This window comes from Myxine glutinosa, chromosome 2, assembly GCF_964187855.1.
Source record: "Myxine glutinosa chromosome 2, kmMyxGlut1.1, whole genome shotgun sequence".
Classification (NCBI taxonomy): domain Eukaryota; kingdom Metazoa; phylum Chordata; class Myxini; order Myxiniformes; family Myxinidae; genus Myxine; species Myxine glutinosa.
In genome coordinates, this window is record NC_136262.1 from 14,638,599 (window position 1) to 14,657,829 (window position 19,231).

At 44.6% G+C, this 19,231-nt stretch overlaps 2 protein-coding genes across 5 annotated transcripts in view; one reads left to right on the forward strand and one right to left on the reverse strand.

Moving 5' to 3' along the window:
• The window catches only part of OSGEP (O-sialoglycoprotein endopeptidase), a 53,417-nt gene extending 43,214 nt beyond the window's left edge, over window positions 1-10,203 (forward strand). For all 3 annotated transcript variants that reach the window (XM_068108693.2, XM_068108692.2, XM_068108691.2), the window contains 2 exons: window positions 3,424-3,522; window positions 9,747-10,203. In XM_068108693.2, coding sequence (XP_067964794.2) covers window positions 3,424-3,522; window positions 9,747-9,786 — 139 coding nt within the window. In that variant the 3' untranslated portion in view covers window positions 9,787-10,203. The remainder of the gene's footprint in view (window positions 1-3,423; window positions 3,523-9,746) is intronic.
• Window positions 10,008-19,231, reverse strand: part of LOC137422025 (protein MTSS 2) — a 111,250-nt gene continuing 102,026 nt past the window's right edge. Inside the window, exons 12-14 of one of the 2 annotated variants that reach the window (XM_068108703.2) lie at window positions 18,364-18,517; window positions 17,924-18,263; window positions 10,008-17,585 (exon numbers count right to left, since the gene is read on the reverse strand). In XM_068108703.2, the coding sequence (XP_067964804.2) occupies window positions 17,231-17,585; window positions 17,924-18,263; window positions 18,364-18,517 (849 nt within the window). In that variant the 3' untranslated portion in view covers window positions 10,008-17,230. Of the gene's footprint in view, window positions 17,589-17,923; window positions 18,264-18,363; window positions 18,518-19,231 lie in introns of both variants that reach the window. The other variant, XM_068108701.2, reaches the window with a different exon arrangement.

The following is a 19,231-nucleotide window of genomic DNA, read 5'->3' on the forward strand; positions in this document are numbered from 1 at the left end:
ATGAGAAAGGGCCTGGAACTTACGACATAAAAATGTGTGAACCAGAGACGTGAACGGGGAGGTGGTTGTAGGAGAGTGAGACACATAGAGGTCAATGAATGTGTGGTGCTAAGACAGTGACATAAATGAAGGGCCGCACCACAAGAGAGACACTGCTGGTGAGGAGCTTCGCTAGGATCGCTTTACTTTTTAACTTGCTGTGATCCTCCGGTTCGATTATGAGGTTGCTTTATGGGCCCTCAGAGAATTGGCGTTTGCTGGAGTCCCAGCCAAAGTGCAGATCAATGTGGCTACTTGACTTGCTGTTTGTACAAAGCTTGTGCAATCCAGCTTGGCCACCCCTGGTGGAGCTGCAGTCGAGGACCTGTCAGCTTGAACATACACTACATGGCCAAAAGTATGCGGACACCCGAACATCACGCGGATGTGCTCGTCGAACATGTCATTCCAAAATCATGGGTATTAATATGGAGTAGGTCCCCCCCTTTGCTGCTGTAACAGCCTCCACTCTTCTGGGAAGGCTTTCCACTAGATGCTGGAACAGTTGCAGGGATTTGCTTCCATTCAGCCACAAGAGCATTAGTGAGGTCGGGCACTGATGTTGGGCGATTAGGCCTGGCTCGCTGTCGCGTTCCATTTTATCCCAAAGGTGTTCGATGGGGTTGAGGTCAGGGCTCTTTGCAGGCCAGTAAAGTTCTTCCACTGATCCAGAGTCTCATGGTGGTGAGCTTTACACCACTCCAGCCGACGCTTGGCATTGCACATGGTGATCTTAGGCTTGTGTGCGGCTGCTCGGCCATGGAACCCCATTTCATGAAACTCCCGACGAACAGTTGTTGTACTGACGTTGCTTCCAGACACAGCTTGGAACTCGGTAGTGAGTGTTGCATCCGGGGACGGACGATTTTTACACGCTATACGCTTCAGCACTCGGCGGTTCCATTCTGTGAGCTTGTGTGGCCGACCACTTCATGGCTGAGCTGTTATTGCTACTAGATGTTTCCACTTCACAATAACAGCACTTAGTTGATCGGAGCAGCTCTAGCAGGGCAGAAATTTAACGAACTGACTTGTTGGAAAGGTGGCATCTTATGATTTTGCCATGTTGAAAGTCACTGAGCTCTTCAGTACAGCCCATTCTACTACTGTTTTGCACTCTGTCAAAGCGTCTTTGGGCTTCCTGAAAAGCGCTATATAAAATAAATGCATTATTATTATTATTATTACTGTTTGTCTATGGAATTTGCATGGTTGTGTGCTTGATTATATATACCTGTCAGCAATAGGTGTGGCTGAAACGGCCGAATCCACGAATTAGAAGGGGTGTCCGCATACGTTTGGCCATGTCGTGTACCTGTGCTACAGTGATCTTACAACTTCTTTTGGTACTGCTTCGGTCTCGGCTTCACAATTGTGTTGGTGGGAAATTAGCTGCAAACGTCCTTTGCTGCTCACTACATGGAGAAGTCAATTATCCCATGCTACGTAGATGGATCACCTCCAAGTACCTGTACATTGTGACTGCTGCCCTCATTTCACAATTTGGAGTTTGTGAATTCTGGACATCCAAATGACCGAAGTTCGCACTTTTCAGGTTTTGCAATGAGAGATTGTGAACCATTGTTCGTGTGTGCTTAGTTAAGGCCAGGTTTAAGGTAATCTGTGTAATCTGTAAATGAAAACTTGGTTTTCTATCGTAAACGTTATGACGTGAGTTCTGTTTTATTAGTACCTGGCTGATTAGCCTGTTGTCAAAAAACAACTCAGAATCTGGGCTCTAACCTCCTCCATGTCTCAGTGTGGTTACCACCATTTTGGGGTCTGGTTGTACGAGTGCCCCCTGTGGGTGTTCACAACCCCCAACCACGTGATCATATATACAGTGCATTCAGAAAGTATTCAGACCCCTTCACTTTTTTTACATTTTATGTTGTAGGCTTATGCTGAAATCGTTTATATTCACTTTTTCCCTCATGAATCCACACTCAATACCCCATAATGACAAAGCGAAAACAGGATTTTAGAAAGTTTTGCAAATTTATTAAAAAGAAAAAACTGAAATATCACATTGACATAAGTATTCATACCCTTTGCTATGACACTTGAAATGTAGCTCAGGTGCCTCCCATTTCTCTTGATCATCTTTGAGATGTTTCTACACCTTGATTGGAGTCCACCTGTGGTAAATTCAATTGATTGGACATGACTTGGAAAGGCACACACCTGTCTATATGAGGTCTCACAGCTGACAATGCATATCAGAGCAAAAACCAGGCAATGAGGTCGAAGGAACTGCCTGCAGAGCTCAGAGACAGGATTGTGTCGAGGCACAGATCTGGGGAAGCCTACAAAAATTTCTGCTGCATTGAAGGTTCCCAAGAGCACAGTGGCCTCCATAATTCTTAAATGGAAGAAGTTTGAAACAACCAGGACTCTTCCTAGAGCTAGCCGCCCGGCCAAACTGAGCAATCGGGGGAGAAGGACCTTGGTAAGAGGTGACCAAGAACCCGATGGTCACTCTGGCTGAACTCCAGAGATCCTGTGTGGAGATGGGAGAAACTTCCAGAAGGACAACATCACTGCAACACTCCACCGATCTGGGCTTTATGGCAGAGTAGCCAGACGGAAGCCTCTCCTCAGTGAAAGACACATGAAAGCCCACTTGGAGTTTGCAAAAAAGCACAAAGGACTCTCAGACTGAGAAACAAGATTTTTTAGGCTTCCCCAGATCTGTGCCTCGACACAATCCTGTCTCTGAGCTCTGCAGGCAGTTCCTTCGACCTCATGGCTTGCTTTTTGCTCTGATATGCATCGTCAGCTGTGAGACCTCATATAGACAGGTGTGTGCCTTTCCAAATCATGTCCAATCAATTGAATTTACCACAGGTGGACTCCAATCAAGGTGTAGAAACATCTCAAAGATGATCAAGAGAAATGGGAGGCACCTGAGCTACATTTCAAGTGTCATAGCAAAGGGTATGAATACTTATGTCAATGTGATATTTCCGTTTTTTCTTTTTAATAAATTTGCAAAACTTTCTAAAATCCTGTTTTCTCTTTGTCATTATGGGGTATTGAGTGTAGATTGATGAGGGAAAAAATGAATTTAAACGATTTCAGCATAAGGCTGCAACATCACAAAATGTGAAAAAAGTGAAGGGGTCTGAATACTTTCTGAATGCACTGTATATAACGTGATTAAACACACTATTTATTTTTGATGGAGTGCATGGTACATATTGGTCATTTTGCGTAATTTGTATGGATGGTCAGATTAATAAGTAAAGTTGCGAGGCAATGTATATTATGCTGCGTCGTACCGTAACATTTTAATGAGCGAAGAGGACATTATGGTGCATGAAGAGTGCTTTTCACAGCATGTGTGCGATGCTCACTGGCAATGTCCTCCCGTCCTGCCTTCAGTTTTTGCATTGATAATGGGGCAATGATCGCCCAAGCAGGCTGGCAGATGTTCTGCTCCGGACATCGCACCCAACTGGAGGACTCTTGGATCACACAGAGGTATGCTGATTGGCTTTTTAAAAGGACTCGTTACTTTTCCGTCAGTTATTACTCTCGCCAGAGGAGAGGGTGTTGCATTCGAGTCTGTTTGTCCGCACAGAATAAATATAATTTTCTCTGCAACCGTTGGTCCGATTGACAGGAAATGTTCACCATCGGTGCACGTCCAACTGTGGAATTTTTAATGATAATTATGATGTCATCGGTCACGTGGTACGGGCACCATCTTGGAAAAACTTTGCAACTTCATATCTCCGAAAGTGCTGCATATAAAAAAATTGAAACGTGGCTCATTGTAAAGAACTATCCATGGGACACATGTTAATGATGATGATGTCATAGCTGCCTCCATTATGATGTCATAATTCGACAAGTACAAAACTTCATCCGATCAAGATGAAATTTATTGAGCGTTGTCTAGGGATAAATTGGTGGAGAAAAAAATAATAATGACGTCATCGGTCATGTGGTTCGGTTGCCATATTTATTTCAACACAAAACCCTTAAAAACCACTAAAAGCACGTCCTGGCGAGGGTCTGCAATCTCCGATTGCTCTTTCTTGTTTAATTTGTTATTCCCAGAAGTAATACTGATCAATCTGATAGTTGAGTTTACATTTCTATGGTTCAAAGTAGAGCACATTTTTTACAGTAAGAATTAAATAGATATCCAGTAATACAGCACGTGGTAGGATCTTGAAACCACTTTTTGCTTCCATCTCGTCTTCCTTTCCATGTAGTTTCTTCAATGTCGGGAGGCTTTCCTTGTCCACACGACGGTATTGATATGCACTCATCTCGTGTGGGTGGAGCCTGTGGCTGCTAATTTGCATCATTGCTGGGAGCGTGGCTGTGCGGCTGATGCAGTTCCCCATGCTGGTCAGGATAGGAATTTGGAATTTGTCCATGGTGCCGGTGAATACTCACCTACTCTTTTTAAAAGACACCATGGGATCTTTAACGTTTACCGACTCATAATTCCAACAGATGAGATGCCCATTTAACTTCCATCCGAGGGATGGCACACACATTGATGAATCGCCCTACCTGTGAAACACCGGGATGACCGTTTATAGCTGGGCCGAGATTCAAACCCAGGCTAGACAGCTTCGTGGGTGTCTACCTCTTGGCCATCTTGCCAGCCCGGTATTGATATTAATACTGGCACAAGAATTTTGGTTGTGTATTAAGAAGAAAAGTTGTTTCCGAAGTAAACACCCCCAAGTGCTTTAAGGCACATCTCGTATAGTATAGTCATCCTTTCACATACATATATGCATATATATTTTAGTACCAATAGGAGTGCCTATCACACATCCACCCTGTTTAGAAGGTACCCATTACTAGTTGATAAGAATTTTTAAGTTGGAGCGAGCAGGACGGACACACACACACACACACACACACACACACACACACACACACACACACACACACACACACACACACACACACACACACACACACAATGGATTCCCCTGTCATCTCTGATGGGACAGCCTATTGGCTCATCCAGAGGGAATTCACCCCCAGCCCAATATAAACATGATACATGTGTGTATGTGTCTTCCTTAACGGTATGGACCTCAAACATCCGGGGCCTTCGCTCAAACTTGACTGATCTCTCCATACAGGTTGCTTCTGACAAACCAGACTGAATCTGCTTAACAGAAACTTTCCTCCTTCAAGATGTCTCTGATTCCTTAATATCTCTTCCTGTTTGCTCCCTCCTCCGGTATGATCGACCTGAGCCTCGTCCTGGTGGTGGGGTTGCTATCTTTATCAAAAACTCTTCCTCACTCTCCTTGCACTGCCCTCTCTCCACCCCTCCCCCCCCTCCACCCCCCCAGGAATACCTCCGGCTACGCCTTGCCCTCCGCTCCCACCTTTCGTTCATGTGTTCTGTACCATCCTCCAAACAGTGATGACTCCATTTACATTTCGCTGTCTGACAACATGGACCAACTTCTATCCACTCATCCCATCTCTCTCTTCCTCATACAGTCACGTGAAAAAGTAAGTACACCCCATGTAAAGTTTTGACTTTTTCAACATATTTCAACATACAGCTATTTGATCTTAATTTCAACAATATTGATAGATAGAGGTGATATAATATAACAAATATCATGAAACATTTACATTTTGTAGTCCATTGTATAATTGAAATAAACATAAATGCAAATTTCGCCTGTGGGAAAAGTAAGTACACCCCTACATTTATCACTACTTCAAATACCTAAAATTAGAATCAGGTGCACCAGCTCAGGTGCAAATGATTAGAACATCGTTAGAGAGGATCTTGGAGGAACCTGTCTTATTTAAACCTCAGAAATTTAGTTTGGTTTGCTTTTGTTGTTGAAGTTTGCGGCGTCACCATGCCAAGCTCAAAAGAGCTCTCTGAGTCCTTCAGAAAGAAGGTTATAGATGCCTACGAGTCTGGGAAGGGGTTTAAAAAGATCTCCAAACAATTTGAAATCAATCATTCGACTGTCCGGAAGATCATCTACAAGTGGAGAAGATTCTAAACAACTGCCAACTTGTTCAGGCCAGGCCACCCAGGCAAGTTCAGCCCGAGAGCAGACCGCAAGATGCTGAAAGAAGTCTCTAAGAACCCCAGAATGTCATCACGGGACCTACAGGTAGCTCTTGCCACTGTTGATGTCAAGCAAGGTGCACGAGTCTACCATTAGAAAGAGGCTGCACAAATTTGATCTGCATGGGAGGTGTGCCAGGAGGAAACCTTTGCTGTCCTGAAAGAACATCAGGGCAAGACTAAAGTTTGCTAATGAACACCTAGGCAAAGACCAGCACTTCTGGAACAATGTGCTCTGGACAGATGAGTCAAAGGTAGAGGTATTTGGCCACAGTATCAGAAGAGATGTTTGGCGAAAACCAAAGACAGCATTTAACCACAAGAAGCTGATACCAACTGTAAAGCATGGTGGTGGAAATATTATGGTTTGGGGCAGCTTTGCTGCATCAAGGCCTGGGCAGCTCACCATCATAGAATCCACTATGAATTCTTCATTGTACCAGAGGGTGCTTGAGGACGATGTGAGGCCATCTGCCAGAAAGTTGAAGCTCAACCGAAGGTGGACCTTGCAACATGACAATGACCCTAAACATACCAGTAAATCCACAAAGGAATGGCTGAAAAGAAAGAAATGGAGGGTTCTGGAATGGCCAAGTCAAAGCCCGGATCTAAATCCTATCGAGATGTTGTGGGGGGATTTGAAACGAGCTGTGCATGCAAGAAACCCCTCAAACATCGCACAGCTGAAAGAATTCTGCATGGACGAGTGGGCAAAAATTTCTCCCAGTCGATGTCAGAGACTGGTAGACAGTTATAAGAAACGCCTACTTGAGGTTGTTTCTGCCAAAGAGAGCAATACCACCTATTAGAGCCAAGGGTGTACTTACTTTTTCCACATGCGAAATTTGCATTTATGTTTATTTAAATTATACAATGGACTGCAAAATGTAAATGTTTCATGATATTTGTTATATTATATCACCTTTATCTATTAATATTGTTGAAATGAAGATCAAATAGCTGTATGTTGAAATATGTTGAAAAAGTCAAAACTTTACATGAGGTGTACTTACTTTTTCAGGTGACTATGTGGCGACTTCAATTGTCATCATGCCAGCTGGCTGGGTGTGGGTACCTCTCACCAGCCATGGCATCTCAGCAAAGGACTTGTGCGACCAACTGAGACTGACACAATCTGTCAATTTCCCGAACCGGATCTCAGTCAATGGAGTATCTTCTCTTCTAGACTTAGTTATGACAAACTTCACTGCAAATGTCTGCTGCTCTTCTGCTCCAATCTGCTCATGTGCTTGTTAAAGTGGACATCTCTCAGGCCATTCTCAGAGAGCCTCCTCAGCGTCGACGAGTCTGGCATTTCACTCAGGCCAATTGGCACGGTCTTCAAGCAGCCATCAATCATCTGGACTGGTCTCCCATCTCTACTGCCTCTGACATCAACTCATCCTGGGAATTCTTCCAAAGTAAACTGCTCTCTCTCATGCAGAGACTTATGCCATCTCATCTTCAGTTGTCATACCCTTCCTCATGTCCATGGTACACTGAATCTTGTGGTGAGACAGTTGCCTGAAACAACTTGCCTTCGCCTCTTGGAAGGTTAATCCAACTGAAGGCAATCTCAGTTCCTTCCACCAAGCTCGGAACAAGTGTGTGTCTACCCTCAGGAGAGCCAGGAAGCACGATCTCTCTACTCTCAGGAATTAACTCTCAAACCTGTCTCCTTCCTCCAAATCCTGGTGGCATCTGGTCAAATCTGTTTCTGGTGTTTGTTCCCCCTCCGTCCCCTCCCTTACCTCAAACGGCTACACAGTTGACACCGCACATGACAAAGCTGAATGCCTCAACTGTGTGTTTGCCTCAATCTTGTGTCCCAAACCCATCGCTCTCTGTACCCACCTTACCCAGTCGAACCCAGCTGCTCCTGGACTCTGTCCTTCTCTGCTGACAACGTGGAGAAGTTTCTGTCAACCCTCGACTCTTATTCTGCAACTGGACCAGACCGCATCAGCCCACGGGTCCTAAAATCCTGCTCTGCCGCTCTATCTCACCCTCTCTCTCTGTTCTCTTCACCCTATCTTCTGCTCAAGGTCATCTGCCATGTGCTTGGAAAGCAGCAAACATTACCGCGTTATACAAAGGTGCAAAAAGAGATCCTTGCAACTACAGACAAATCAGCCTGCTCTCAATAATCAGCAAGGTCATGGAATCAATCTTCGATTCTGATATTAAATCCTTCCTCTTCTCCAACGTCTTGATCTTGGATCATCATTTTGGATTCAGACCAGGTCACGCTACTCTGGACATGCGACTTATGCTGTCTCAACAATGGATGTAGGTCCTCAATGCCAAACAGGAAATCAGAGCTGTCTCCCTCGACACATCTCGTGCCTTTGATACGGTCTGGCACCCCGCTCTGCTCACCAAACTCTCCTCCTATGGTATCCATGGAAATTTCCACGCATGGCTTGCGGACTTCCTCTCCGGTTGCAGTCAACGTGTGGCCCTGAATGGAGTTCTCTCATTTCCCCTTCCTGTTTCAGCTGGAGTTCCTCAAAGCAGTGTTCTGGGCCCTGTGCTTTTTCTGGTCTTCATTATTGATCTCTCTGACTCTCTGGAAAATCCTCTCTATCGCTTTGCTGATGACTCCACTCTCTGCTGCTCCATATCTCAACCCTCAGATCGGCAGGCAGCAGCCTCTTCACTCTCTGCCGACCTGGACAAAATGAGACTGGGCAAACAAGTGGAACATGTCTTTCAATACTGACAAATTTCACACACTCACTGTCTCCCCAAAAAGACTGTCTGGACAACCCTCACATCTACTTTCTCAACAATCCTCTCCAAGAAGTTCTGTCACTCAAGCTTTTAGGTCTCACTATCTGCCATGATCTTTGCTGGGAAAACCACATTTCCAAGCTGGCCTCCAAAGCCAGTCACCGACTGGGCATCCTCCGTCGTGCGGTCCTTCCTTGGCACAACTGAGCTCCTCACCACATACAAAGCTTTCATCCGCAGCTCAATGGAATACTGTTCTCCCCTCTGGGCTGGTGCTCCTGCCTTACACCTAGCTCGTCTTCACGCGGTTGAAACCAAAGCATTCAGAATCATTGGAATCTCTCCGCAGTGAAGCTGATTCTGATCCCTCTCCTCCCTCCAGGTCTTTAAAACAGCTGTTCACCACAATCTCTTGTCTTCCCCCATCCAAAACCTTGGTCTTTTCTACCCCCGTTAAAACACCCCAAATCCGCCTCTTTCAACCCCCAACTTCTTTCCTGAAATTCCTGGTAGTTTTCATTTGCTTTAGTCCGTGTACCCCTCCGTCATTCCCAGCCCCCCCCCCTTCCACAGATTTACCGACGTCCCTGTTCCCTACTGTTGTTGTGCTTGTGTGCTTCCCTCTCTCTCCCCCTCTTGTTGCCCGCTCCCTTCATTATATGTTTTATGTATCTGTGCATGTTTTCGTGTTTAATGTGTTCGCTTTTACACGAGCATAGATTCTGTATCCAAAAGAAAAAAAGTGTCCACGCACAAACTTTAAAAAAAACCAAACCACGCCATGTCTTGACATCCACGATGTAATGCACAACTTTTCACAAGATATCAGATTTGTACAAATGTAAAGCAAGACTCATCTCAGTACCACCTCCTGCCTCACCCGCCTCCTCCTCAGATATCGCACCGACGACGTGGAAGTGACCTGGAGAGATTGACAACTGGCCACCGAATGAGGATTTTGCTATGTTAAGATTTTAAAATCTTTTTTAACCCTAACTTAGATGCAAACTGTTTAAATTAAGAAAAAAGAGTTCATGCCAATCCAACCCATGAAAACTTTGTTCTTCGAAGTGGATTGAAAGCGTGCAACGTTATAAATTATTTTCCAGTTTGTGCAGAATTCTCCGAGTGCATATGCAGGAATGGGATAAAGCACTTTGATGTTTACAGTTGTGGAATGATATCATTTAAAAAAAAAAATTGAAGCAAACATTGCCCTTTTAAAGGTGGACTCTGTTCAGAGTCTGTACCAGCTTAAAGTTCGTAAAATCCGGCAAGCTGGGATTTAGGGAAATAAACTGTCATCGACAATGCCATATAGCACCTCTTAAAAATAAAAATCATGAATATGTTCTGCAATCGCTTAATTGACTGTCATACCGTGAAACTATTTCTACTTCGCACAAAGGGGTGGCTTTAGATTTGCCTCAAATCTAAAGGTGAAACAATGACAGGTGATGAACAAATGATGGTCCGCCTTTTTGATACAAGCAAATTGTTGCTGACGTTGAGGGAAGTGACAACTTCCGAGTTATCTTGGGTGACGCCATTTCTGTGATGTCAACGAGGGCAATTTAGGAGAAATCTGCCCATTCTCCACCTCCCAGGATTCCAACCCATGGCGGTTGCCCATGCTCTAACTTCTAAATGCCGAGTGTGGTGTCAGGAAGCAACACATACCACGTATAGTTTTCGGGACAACTTCACCAGGATCAAAATCATACCGCCAACATCCCAGACTTGGAGCGGAATGCTCTAAGGATTAGGCCACCGAGTCTGGTTTGTGTTGTATCTTTGTGGTGTTAATTGCTTGTGCTCCATGTGGTTGAATCCTTCCTCTTTTCCTCCCACCTCTATCTTTGTTTTTATCACGATTTACCAAATAAATCCATTTCTTTTTCAATTCAGGTGAAAGGTTTACTGAATTGTATCTTTGTACAGGGTGAGGAAAAAAAGATGGGAAAGATTTCAGAGATAAATAATTATATGATACTTTTTCCAATTGTGTGCCTACTCAGGAGAGCCAGAAAACAACATCTGCCCAATCTCAAGATCTGGTGGCACCTTGGCAAGTCTGTTTCTGGAGTATGCTCCCCCTCCATCCCTTCCCGTACTTCAAATGGCCGCACAGACGACTCCGCTCATGAGAAGGCCGAATGCCTCAATTCTGTTTGCTTCCAAATCTTATCCCCAACACCTCACTCTGTATGGTACCAATTCTTCCCTGTCATTCCCAACTTCTCCTGGATTCTGTATTTTGCATCTGAGAAAGTGGAAACTCGCTCTACAATTGGACCAGACGGCATAAGCTCACACGTCCTAAAAACCTGCTCTCCTGCTCTTGCACTTCCTCTCTGCCCCTTTCATCCATGGTGCCGGTCATTTACCCTCGGTCATCTTGCATCTGCTTGGAAATCAGCTGACATCACGCCATTACATAAAAAGATGCAAATTCGGATCCTCTTATCACCTAACCCTCATCGTTACCTGCATCCCTTATTTTCCCATCTCCGTCTACTTTTTCTCGACCCTGCTGTTCCCTCTGTGTGTGTGTCCTGATCTGTTCTGTATTCTAGCTCTTCCATGAGCCTAGGCCTTGTATTAAATAATCACTTGATCTTTGCATCATTATACATAGGTCTGTACCATGTTTGAATGGGATCACTTCAGCCGTTCTCAAGTTATAGACCTATTACAGACTTTGACCTTTGCCCTCTTGACCCCAAAATCTAATCAGTTAATCTTTACAACATTATACATAATTGTACCAAGTTTGAATTAGATCAGTTCAGCCGTTCTCAAGTTATAGACCTATTGCAGACTTGACCTTTGACCCTCAACTCCAAAAATCTAATTTAATCTTCACAACATTATACATACCTGTACTAAGTTTGAATTGGATCACTTCAGATGTTCTCAAGTTATAGACATATTACAGACTTTGACCGTTGACCTCTTGACCCCAAAATCTAATCAGTTCATATTTACATCATTTTACATAATTGTACCAAATTTGGTCACAGAATCCCATCACTGGTTCCCAAATTATCGTGGTAACAGTATTTTTACCTAACGTGACCTCTCACCTTTGACCTCGTGGCCCCAAAATCTAATCAGTTCATCTTCACCTCATTATACATACCTGCACCAAGTTTGACCAAGATCCCTTTTGCACTTCTCAAATTATCGCGGTAACGAAAACCTATCACGGACGGACGGACAGCCGGACGGACAACCTGCAAAAGTCGCCGGAGGCATAAAACCTACCATGGGAGTAATTCACATAATTGTGGTCATGATAAGTTAGCAAGGTATACACCATCTCGATGAAATGGGTTAAGAAACCAATCAGCATCTTGGAATGGCAGCTTAATTCCCTATAATCATGGGATGCTATATGGGTCATTACAAAAATAGATTTCCGTACACATATGGGAAAGTTTCACCCGTTCATCCAGTGTCAGAATCACGAAACTTCGCACCAAGTGGTAGGAACAACGACCGACCTGTGGACTGTGAACTGCACTTTATTTCATTCTAATATCTTCACCTGATTTGGAGAAAAAGAAGAGGAAGCATTAGTTTTCAGCACGCCCTAATCTATATAATAATACCGTAAGGACTCGACTTTGTTATCCCTTTTACGCCGCACCCAGTGACCCGATGCCCACGGCACTAATGCATTTTCCATCTACGAACCGCGCTCTTTGTTTATCACGTACAGCCATACTCGGAAAAATCTGAATTCGCCGACTTTGGGACCCAAAAGCATCCGATTATCGGCCGATACGACGCCAGCTTACGACACCATCGTATTGGCGTCTGCTGGGCGAAGGCGATGCGAGCCGTCCGCTGATTGGACAGTCGAGTGGTGTGATGGGTGGTGTGAACCAAATGGTCTTTTTATTCCCTTGAACATTTTAAATTTGGATATTTAAGGAACCGTCTTTATCGTCATTTTAATAAAGTTAAATGGAGTGACGTTGCGATATTCGGGGTGCGTTGCATAAATCCTCGTAACTCAGAGAGGTGTAGCAGGTGGCGAGACGTAAGGAAGCTTTTTTATTCCCTTGAACATTTGAAATTAGGATATATAAGGAAACGTCTTTATCGTCATTTTAATAAAGTTAAATGGAGTGACGTTGCGATACTCGGGGTGCATTGCATAAATCCTCGTAACTCAGAGAGGTGTAGCAGGTGGCGAGACGTAAGGAAGCTTAAAGATAACGAGCTGAAAACAGACGAACGATATCCCTTCCGTGGATGTTCCACGGGTTTCACGTCTTTATCGTCATTTTAATAAAGTTAAATGGAGTGACGTTGCGATCAGTGAGTTGTACTTGTATACGAAGAGATAAAAGGATGGCATTGACTTCGAGACGGTACGTGATCGTTGGCTGCGGCTGGCTGATGCTGCGTTTTTTTTCTAAGTGCCATGGATGCTGATGGACATAATAAAGGTATCGGCTGATCTCTCATCGTAATATTACCCGATGGAAATGAACTGTTTCTTTGTTTGTCATTTCCTGTGCAATAATGTCAAATTGATGTCAGACATCCTTTTCTATGGACAGCTGCTCTCCTTTTCGATGGCATCGTCTATTGATATGCATGTTCTTCTTTCATATAATTTTACACATTCACAATCAGTATTTCAATTCTTGCAGACATTGGAAAGGAAGTTGACTCACAGGCCAACTCTCTGGCTCAATCACAGGCCGACGCACAGGCGATGTAATTGTGAGTAGCATTTTTGCACAAGTGAAAATTGATCTTTCTTCCTAACTCTTACTCGGACAAGCAAATCCCCTATGCCATCCATAATGGTACACTCTATCCATACACCACATCCTCCCTTCCGTGGATGTTCCACGGGTTTCGGCTAGTAATTAATAAATCCCCCCTTGGGTGCACCTTCAGGCTGGGGCAACCTGGTTTTTGATATTTCATTGGAGCAACCATTTCTTCCGTGAACCCAATGCATTCCTTACACCTTACAAGTCCTTACAATAAATTAAAAAAAAAAAACAATCATTTATGTCATGTCGGAGTTTAATATAACTTTTTTAACTTTCATATAGCTTCAAGCAGAACTCTACAAGGTAAACCACAGTAGGAAAGATACACAAATGTAAGCAGAGAGCTCAACTCTCCAGCAACAATAATATATCAAGAAGGTAAATCAAGTTTACTGAACTGAAAGTCAAGGTGACACAGGTAATGCTCACAACAGTGGAGGTGTATGTAGATCGTGCTTGGAAAGGTACTTCAAGGGCAGCAGTAGCAACAGTCGTCATCACCTCCAGCCACAAAGGCAAAGGAAAAAGCTAGCACAGGTGTGGCCGTGAAAAAAAGAAGAAGCACAGAGTGTATTTACAAATTTAAAAAAAACCTGGTCCAAACAATTAGTATAGACGGAAAATAAGAATGTTGATCAAAACTAATTAGCGCAGAGAGTATGGACGGTTCCAATGACCGAGGTGACGGTTTGTCCGGCTGCACGCTTCGTGTAGCACATTCCAAGCTCCATGGAGCTGACAATGCACCTGTCGTATCCATCCACGGCCTGTGCCGTTGGAATCCGAAATTGGTTCTTTGGGCAGAGTGGAGTGGAGGAAGCTCGAGATGGTTTTAAATTGTTCTCTCCTCGATCCTGCCTATTGAGTCGATTGGACGCGGTTACCTTCCCCGTGAGCACACATCTGAACCTATTTTCCGATGTGTAATTAAACACTATTTAGGAGCTTCTCCCATCTCGTTATTATTTGTTCATTTCTCCCCGTCCCTCACCGACAGGTACATCCTTCCGATGACACTTTCTGCCAAACTTCAAACTAAAGCTTTCCAAAAAAAAAAAAATCGTCCAATTTTACACACACCTTTGGCTCCAGGTACTACATTGGTTGCAGAACCAACTTAAGAATCCCTATTGATGGACTGGAAAACGTGGTAAATCCTGCCTGATCCCATGTGGAGTTTGCTGTATGTTCACGAGGTAAGAGGAGCTTCCACTCAGGCACATCCAAGTCTTCTGATTGGTTCAATGAAGATTTGTTTTGTAATAATCAGCATTGTGACACGAATCTTGTTTCCAGAATGGCCAATCTGGGCCCCTGAATGGCCAATCTGGGCCCCTGAATGACCAATCTGGGCCCGTGAATGGCCAATCTGGGCCCCTGAATGACCAATCTGGGCCCGTGAATGACCGATCTGGGCCCCTGAATGACCAATCTGGGCCCGTGAATGACCGATCTCGGCCCCTGAATGAACTGGATGTGGCTGGATGTGGCTTCTACCTCGGGTCAGGGTTTCCTTAAAGCCCTTCTTCCCTTGGCGTGTGACTTGGGCTTCTGGGGCGATGGACGAATACTGAGAAACGTTTGCTGCTTTCGATTACTGCCTCAAATGTTCTCAGCCAGTGGAGGACATGACCACCTTTGCCCTAGATTAAACCACCAGGGGACATCAGAACCTCCACCCTGGTGATAAAAACCCAAACAGTCTCTCCAGACACCGCACCGCTTATCATTCATTGGACGGAAAAGCCACGCCAGGTGATACATTTACCGATGAATAAGTCATATATTTTAGATATCAATATATTTTAGAAGTTTTTATTCATTTTTCTATCCCTTTGGCACTTTCGCTTGGGCCTTGTACAAAGTACAAAGTCTTAACCTGTATATCCTCTACACATTTCATGGAGTCGCATGTACTGATTCGTAAAGACGTGCAGAAAGCTCGGGAAAGAGATGAAAGTTAAAAGGTAGATAGATAGCCTGGTGTTGGCTTAGCGGTCAGGGTGCTGGCTTGGGATCCTGGATGCCAAGCCAGCACTTTAACCGCTAAGCCAAGGAACCTAGGATCCCAAGCTGGCACCTTAACCGCTAAGCCTAGGAACCCAGGATCCTAGGATCCCAAGCCGGCACCCTAACTGCTAAGCCAAAGAACCTAGGATCCCAAGCTGGCACCTTAACCGCTAAGCCTAGGAACCCAGGATCCTAGGATCCCAAGCCGGCACCCTAACCGCTAAGCCAACGAACCCAGGATCCTAGGATCCCAAACTGGCACCCTAACCGCTAAGCCAACGAACCCAGGATCGTAGGATCCCAAGCCGGCACCCCAACCCCCAACTGCTAAGCCAACAAACCCAGGATCCTCGAATCCCAAGCCGGCACCCCAACCGCTAAGCCAACAAACCCAGGATCCTCGAATCCCAAGCCGGCACCCTAACCGCTAAGCCAACGAACCCAGGATCCTAGGATCCCAAGCCGGCACCCTAACCACTAAGCCAACACCAGGCTACCCTCATGAAATTTATGGGGGGGGGGGGGGGGACAAAAAACGGGTATTCCGTAGCATCGTTTCGAGCTCGAACATGTTTGAGATGAAAATAAATAATAATAATAATAAAGACGCAGAGTTTTACATACTCTCTTTTCACGTGAAGAGAAATAAAATCGACCACCACCAGGTTTCCACCCTGGAACATCGGACAGAGTACCCGGTTGGAAAAAGCACACACCAGCATGTGACAAGGCCGAGGTGCGGGCGACCAAATATCAATGTTTAAACACTCAGCCAATCACTTGGTGTGGGCAGCAGCCTGGGTCACTTGTGCAGATAAATGGGATTAAAAATGAACTCACATGGTATGGCAGGAGGAAGGTTTGATAAGAAGCAGGATGGCTGGCTTATTTCCCTTTTCTGTTGGCTAACGGCATCAGGTGGGTTTGCTGGAGTGAGCAGCTCTCAACTATATGACTGACTGTCTATAATGCAGAATACAAATACAAACCCAACAACCATCATATATCAAAAATATCAAAATGAATAAATGTGGAAAAACAGCAACATGCTGTGATAAACAACTCATTAAGACTGCAGCAAAACAAAAAAAACAACGGAATGTTGTATTATTGATAGAAAATGTGGACAGGGAGATGTTAGGAAAATATTGTGTGAGATAAAAGATGTACCAGCAATCAAGAAGATGAAGTACGCTGAGGTGAGCGAGAGGTATACTAGCAGGTTGATAATGGAGCGTATGTGGCGTGAAGAACGTGCAAAGGTGAAACCTATTCCATTCCATCTGAAAAATGGTGCAATTTTTACCTCTACCCTCACATGCCAGGTACACCTTACTCCAAGGTCATCCCAAACTTCTTTCCCTTTTCTGCACTCCACACTAGCCTCCCTGTGTGTGTCTGTGTGTCTGTATGTGATGGCTCCAGAATGAAAAATGAGTGAGGTTGGACTAGATCTGTACAGAAACTTAAGTATGAGCGCTTAAACTGAGGGGTCGAGCCTAATCGTAGAGCCTTCAGAAGACTGAAGGGCTAACCATGGGCAAACTTTCAATGTGGGCACATCCAGATCTCAAATGCGTGGAGCAGAGCGGTCGTTTGTGAACGTTTTGCGCAGGTGAACACCGCGACGGATTGCAGTCAGCATATCCTGAGCCTGCGCGGGGTGTAATAGACCCGCGTTTGGAGCAGCCGTCAATCTTCGGGCTTCTAGAGGGTCCCGAACGATCATCTCTCCAGTAGGAGAGTGACTGGTGGCCACAGCATGCGCACGTGCAGACACCATGACAGAACCTAACTTCTCAACCATGCTGCGCCGATTGGCGGCGATCTGAAGTTGTTCCTCTGGAGACACAAGGCAGGGAGCTGGACAGCCTGTAGTGACCATACCCTCCTCCACTATGGATCGTCCCATCTCATCTGCTGACCTGCTGGAAGAATGGGATAACAGTGATGAATATATGGTGTTGCTTGAGATTAATATTTTGAGCATCCATCATCGAGGTTTTGACCCTTGCATCCCAGAACCTCTCCGAACGGTAGGTTTACAATCTTAGTTTTTTTCCAAAGATCATTCAGAGAGAGACAGAGAGATTAAATAGTTGGTGTGATACAGACTGATAATTGAAATACTTTTTCTAAACCAAGGACATGTTGAAGTGAAAATGGTTCACGTGTTAATGTTAAGAAAATTATATCAAAAATGTATCAACTTCTCAGCATTTTAGATGCATCTATCAAAAAAGAGACTCTCTGGAACATCTACCTGCTAGCGTCAAAAAATGGGCTTGATCGTGGCACAGCGGGTGGTCGGACAGGAATAGGAACAGCTGCAGAGAGAGGTCGACGACCCGTTTTTGTAGATGGGATTCGACGGATCGTGGCAACACCTGAGGGGCAAGATGCTGGTGGTGTATGTCCAGTGACCGTGGCAGCAGGAAACCCGAGTGGCCAGCCAACAGCCGACGCTGGCCTCTTGCCCTGGAGAAGCCGCCGGTAGGCCTGTACAAGTTCACTACCTCTGGGAACTGTACTCCAGCGGTCCAGGTCAGGTGCTATCTCGCCCTCAGCCTCTCCGTTCACAGAGACGTAATCTGAATCTGAGGCTGAGGGTACGTAAAGGTGAAGAGAGGAAGTGAAGAGTGATTGCCTGACCAGACCTTGCCAAAATATGATATTTGTGTCAGCTGTCATGCGTAGCCAAACCCTGAGAAGAGATGGTGTCCTCAGAGCAGGTTGGAGTTGAGGTCTGAGTGCTGCAGCCACTTGAACCCTGAAGTGAGTCCCGGCTACTCCCTTGGCCATCTAGTTGGAGTCCCTGTGCTAATGCTGTTAGCTCTCGTGGAGTCAACCCGTCTACCTGCAAATGGAGCGCCACAAAATGATTAATCATTGACAAATGCAATTGAAAAGTTTCCAACGTGTGTAAAGCAGCAACGTATTTATCAATATATAAACAATATTCAATCAACTGTGATTGTGATTGCACTGTGATTGGCTCCTGACAAGATTATCATATTGACTTATTAAAAGATGATATTCGAGATTTCATTCAATTTTTTTGCAATCGGAACTAAAAAAAAACAAACAAAAAAACTCATGGCCTAAATAATTATGTTGAAATCTACAGTGAAATCAGAAAATAATTCAGATTTTTTTTTAAACCTGATGTGTAATTAAATAATATGCTCCATGGGATGAGAGGTAAAACTGCTCCAAACCGGCAAACAGAAGTGTTATATTCACAATCGCCACGAGTTCCCTAAAACTTTCTCATCAGTGTGAAAAAGACCGACAGTGACTATTAAGAGCGTCATCAAATGTTCAAAGGTTGCGGGTTGCAGCCCATCGGCGTCACAGTCATACTGAAGCACACAATTTGTGTGGGCCTCAGGCTTCAAGCCTACCAGTCTATAGGAGAATTCCTTTATGGCCCAGTGGAATTGGAATCAATCCAAGCTATATAAACACGATGTATAACAAATGCACACAAGCAATAGCAATGTTTTGGCTTCATTACATAATCTGAGTTGGTATTTTTTTGAGGCATCGAGCAATCAAACCAGCGTTCTGT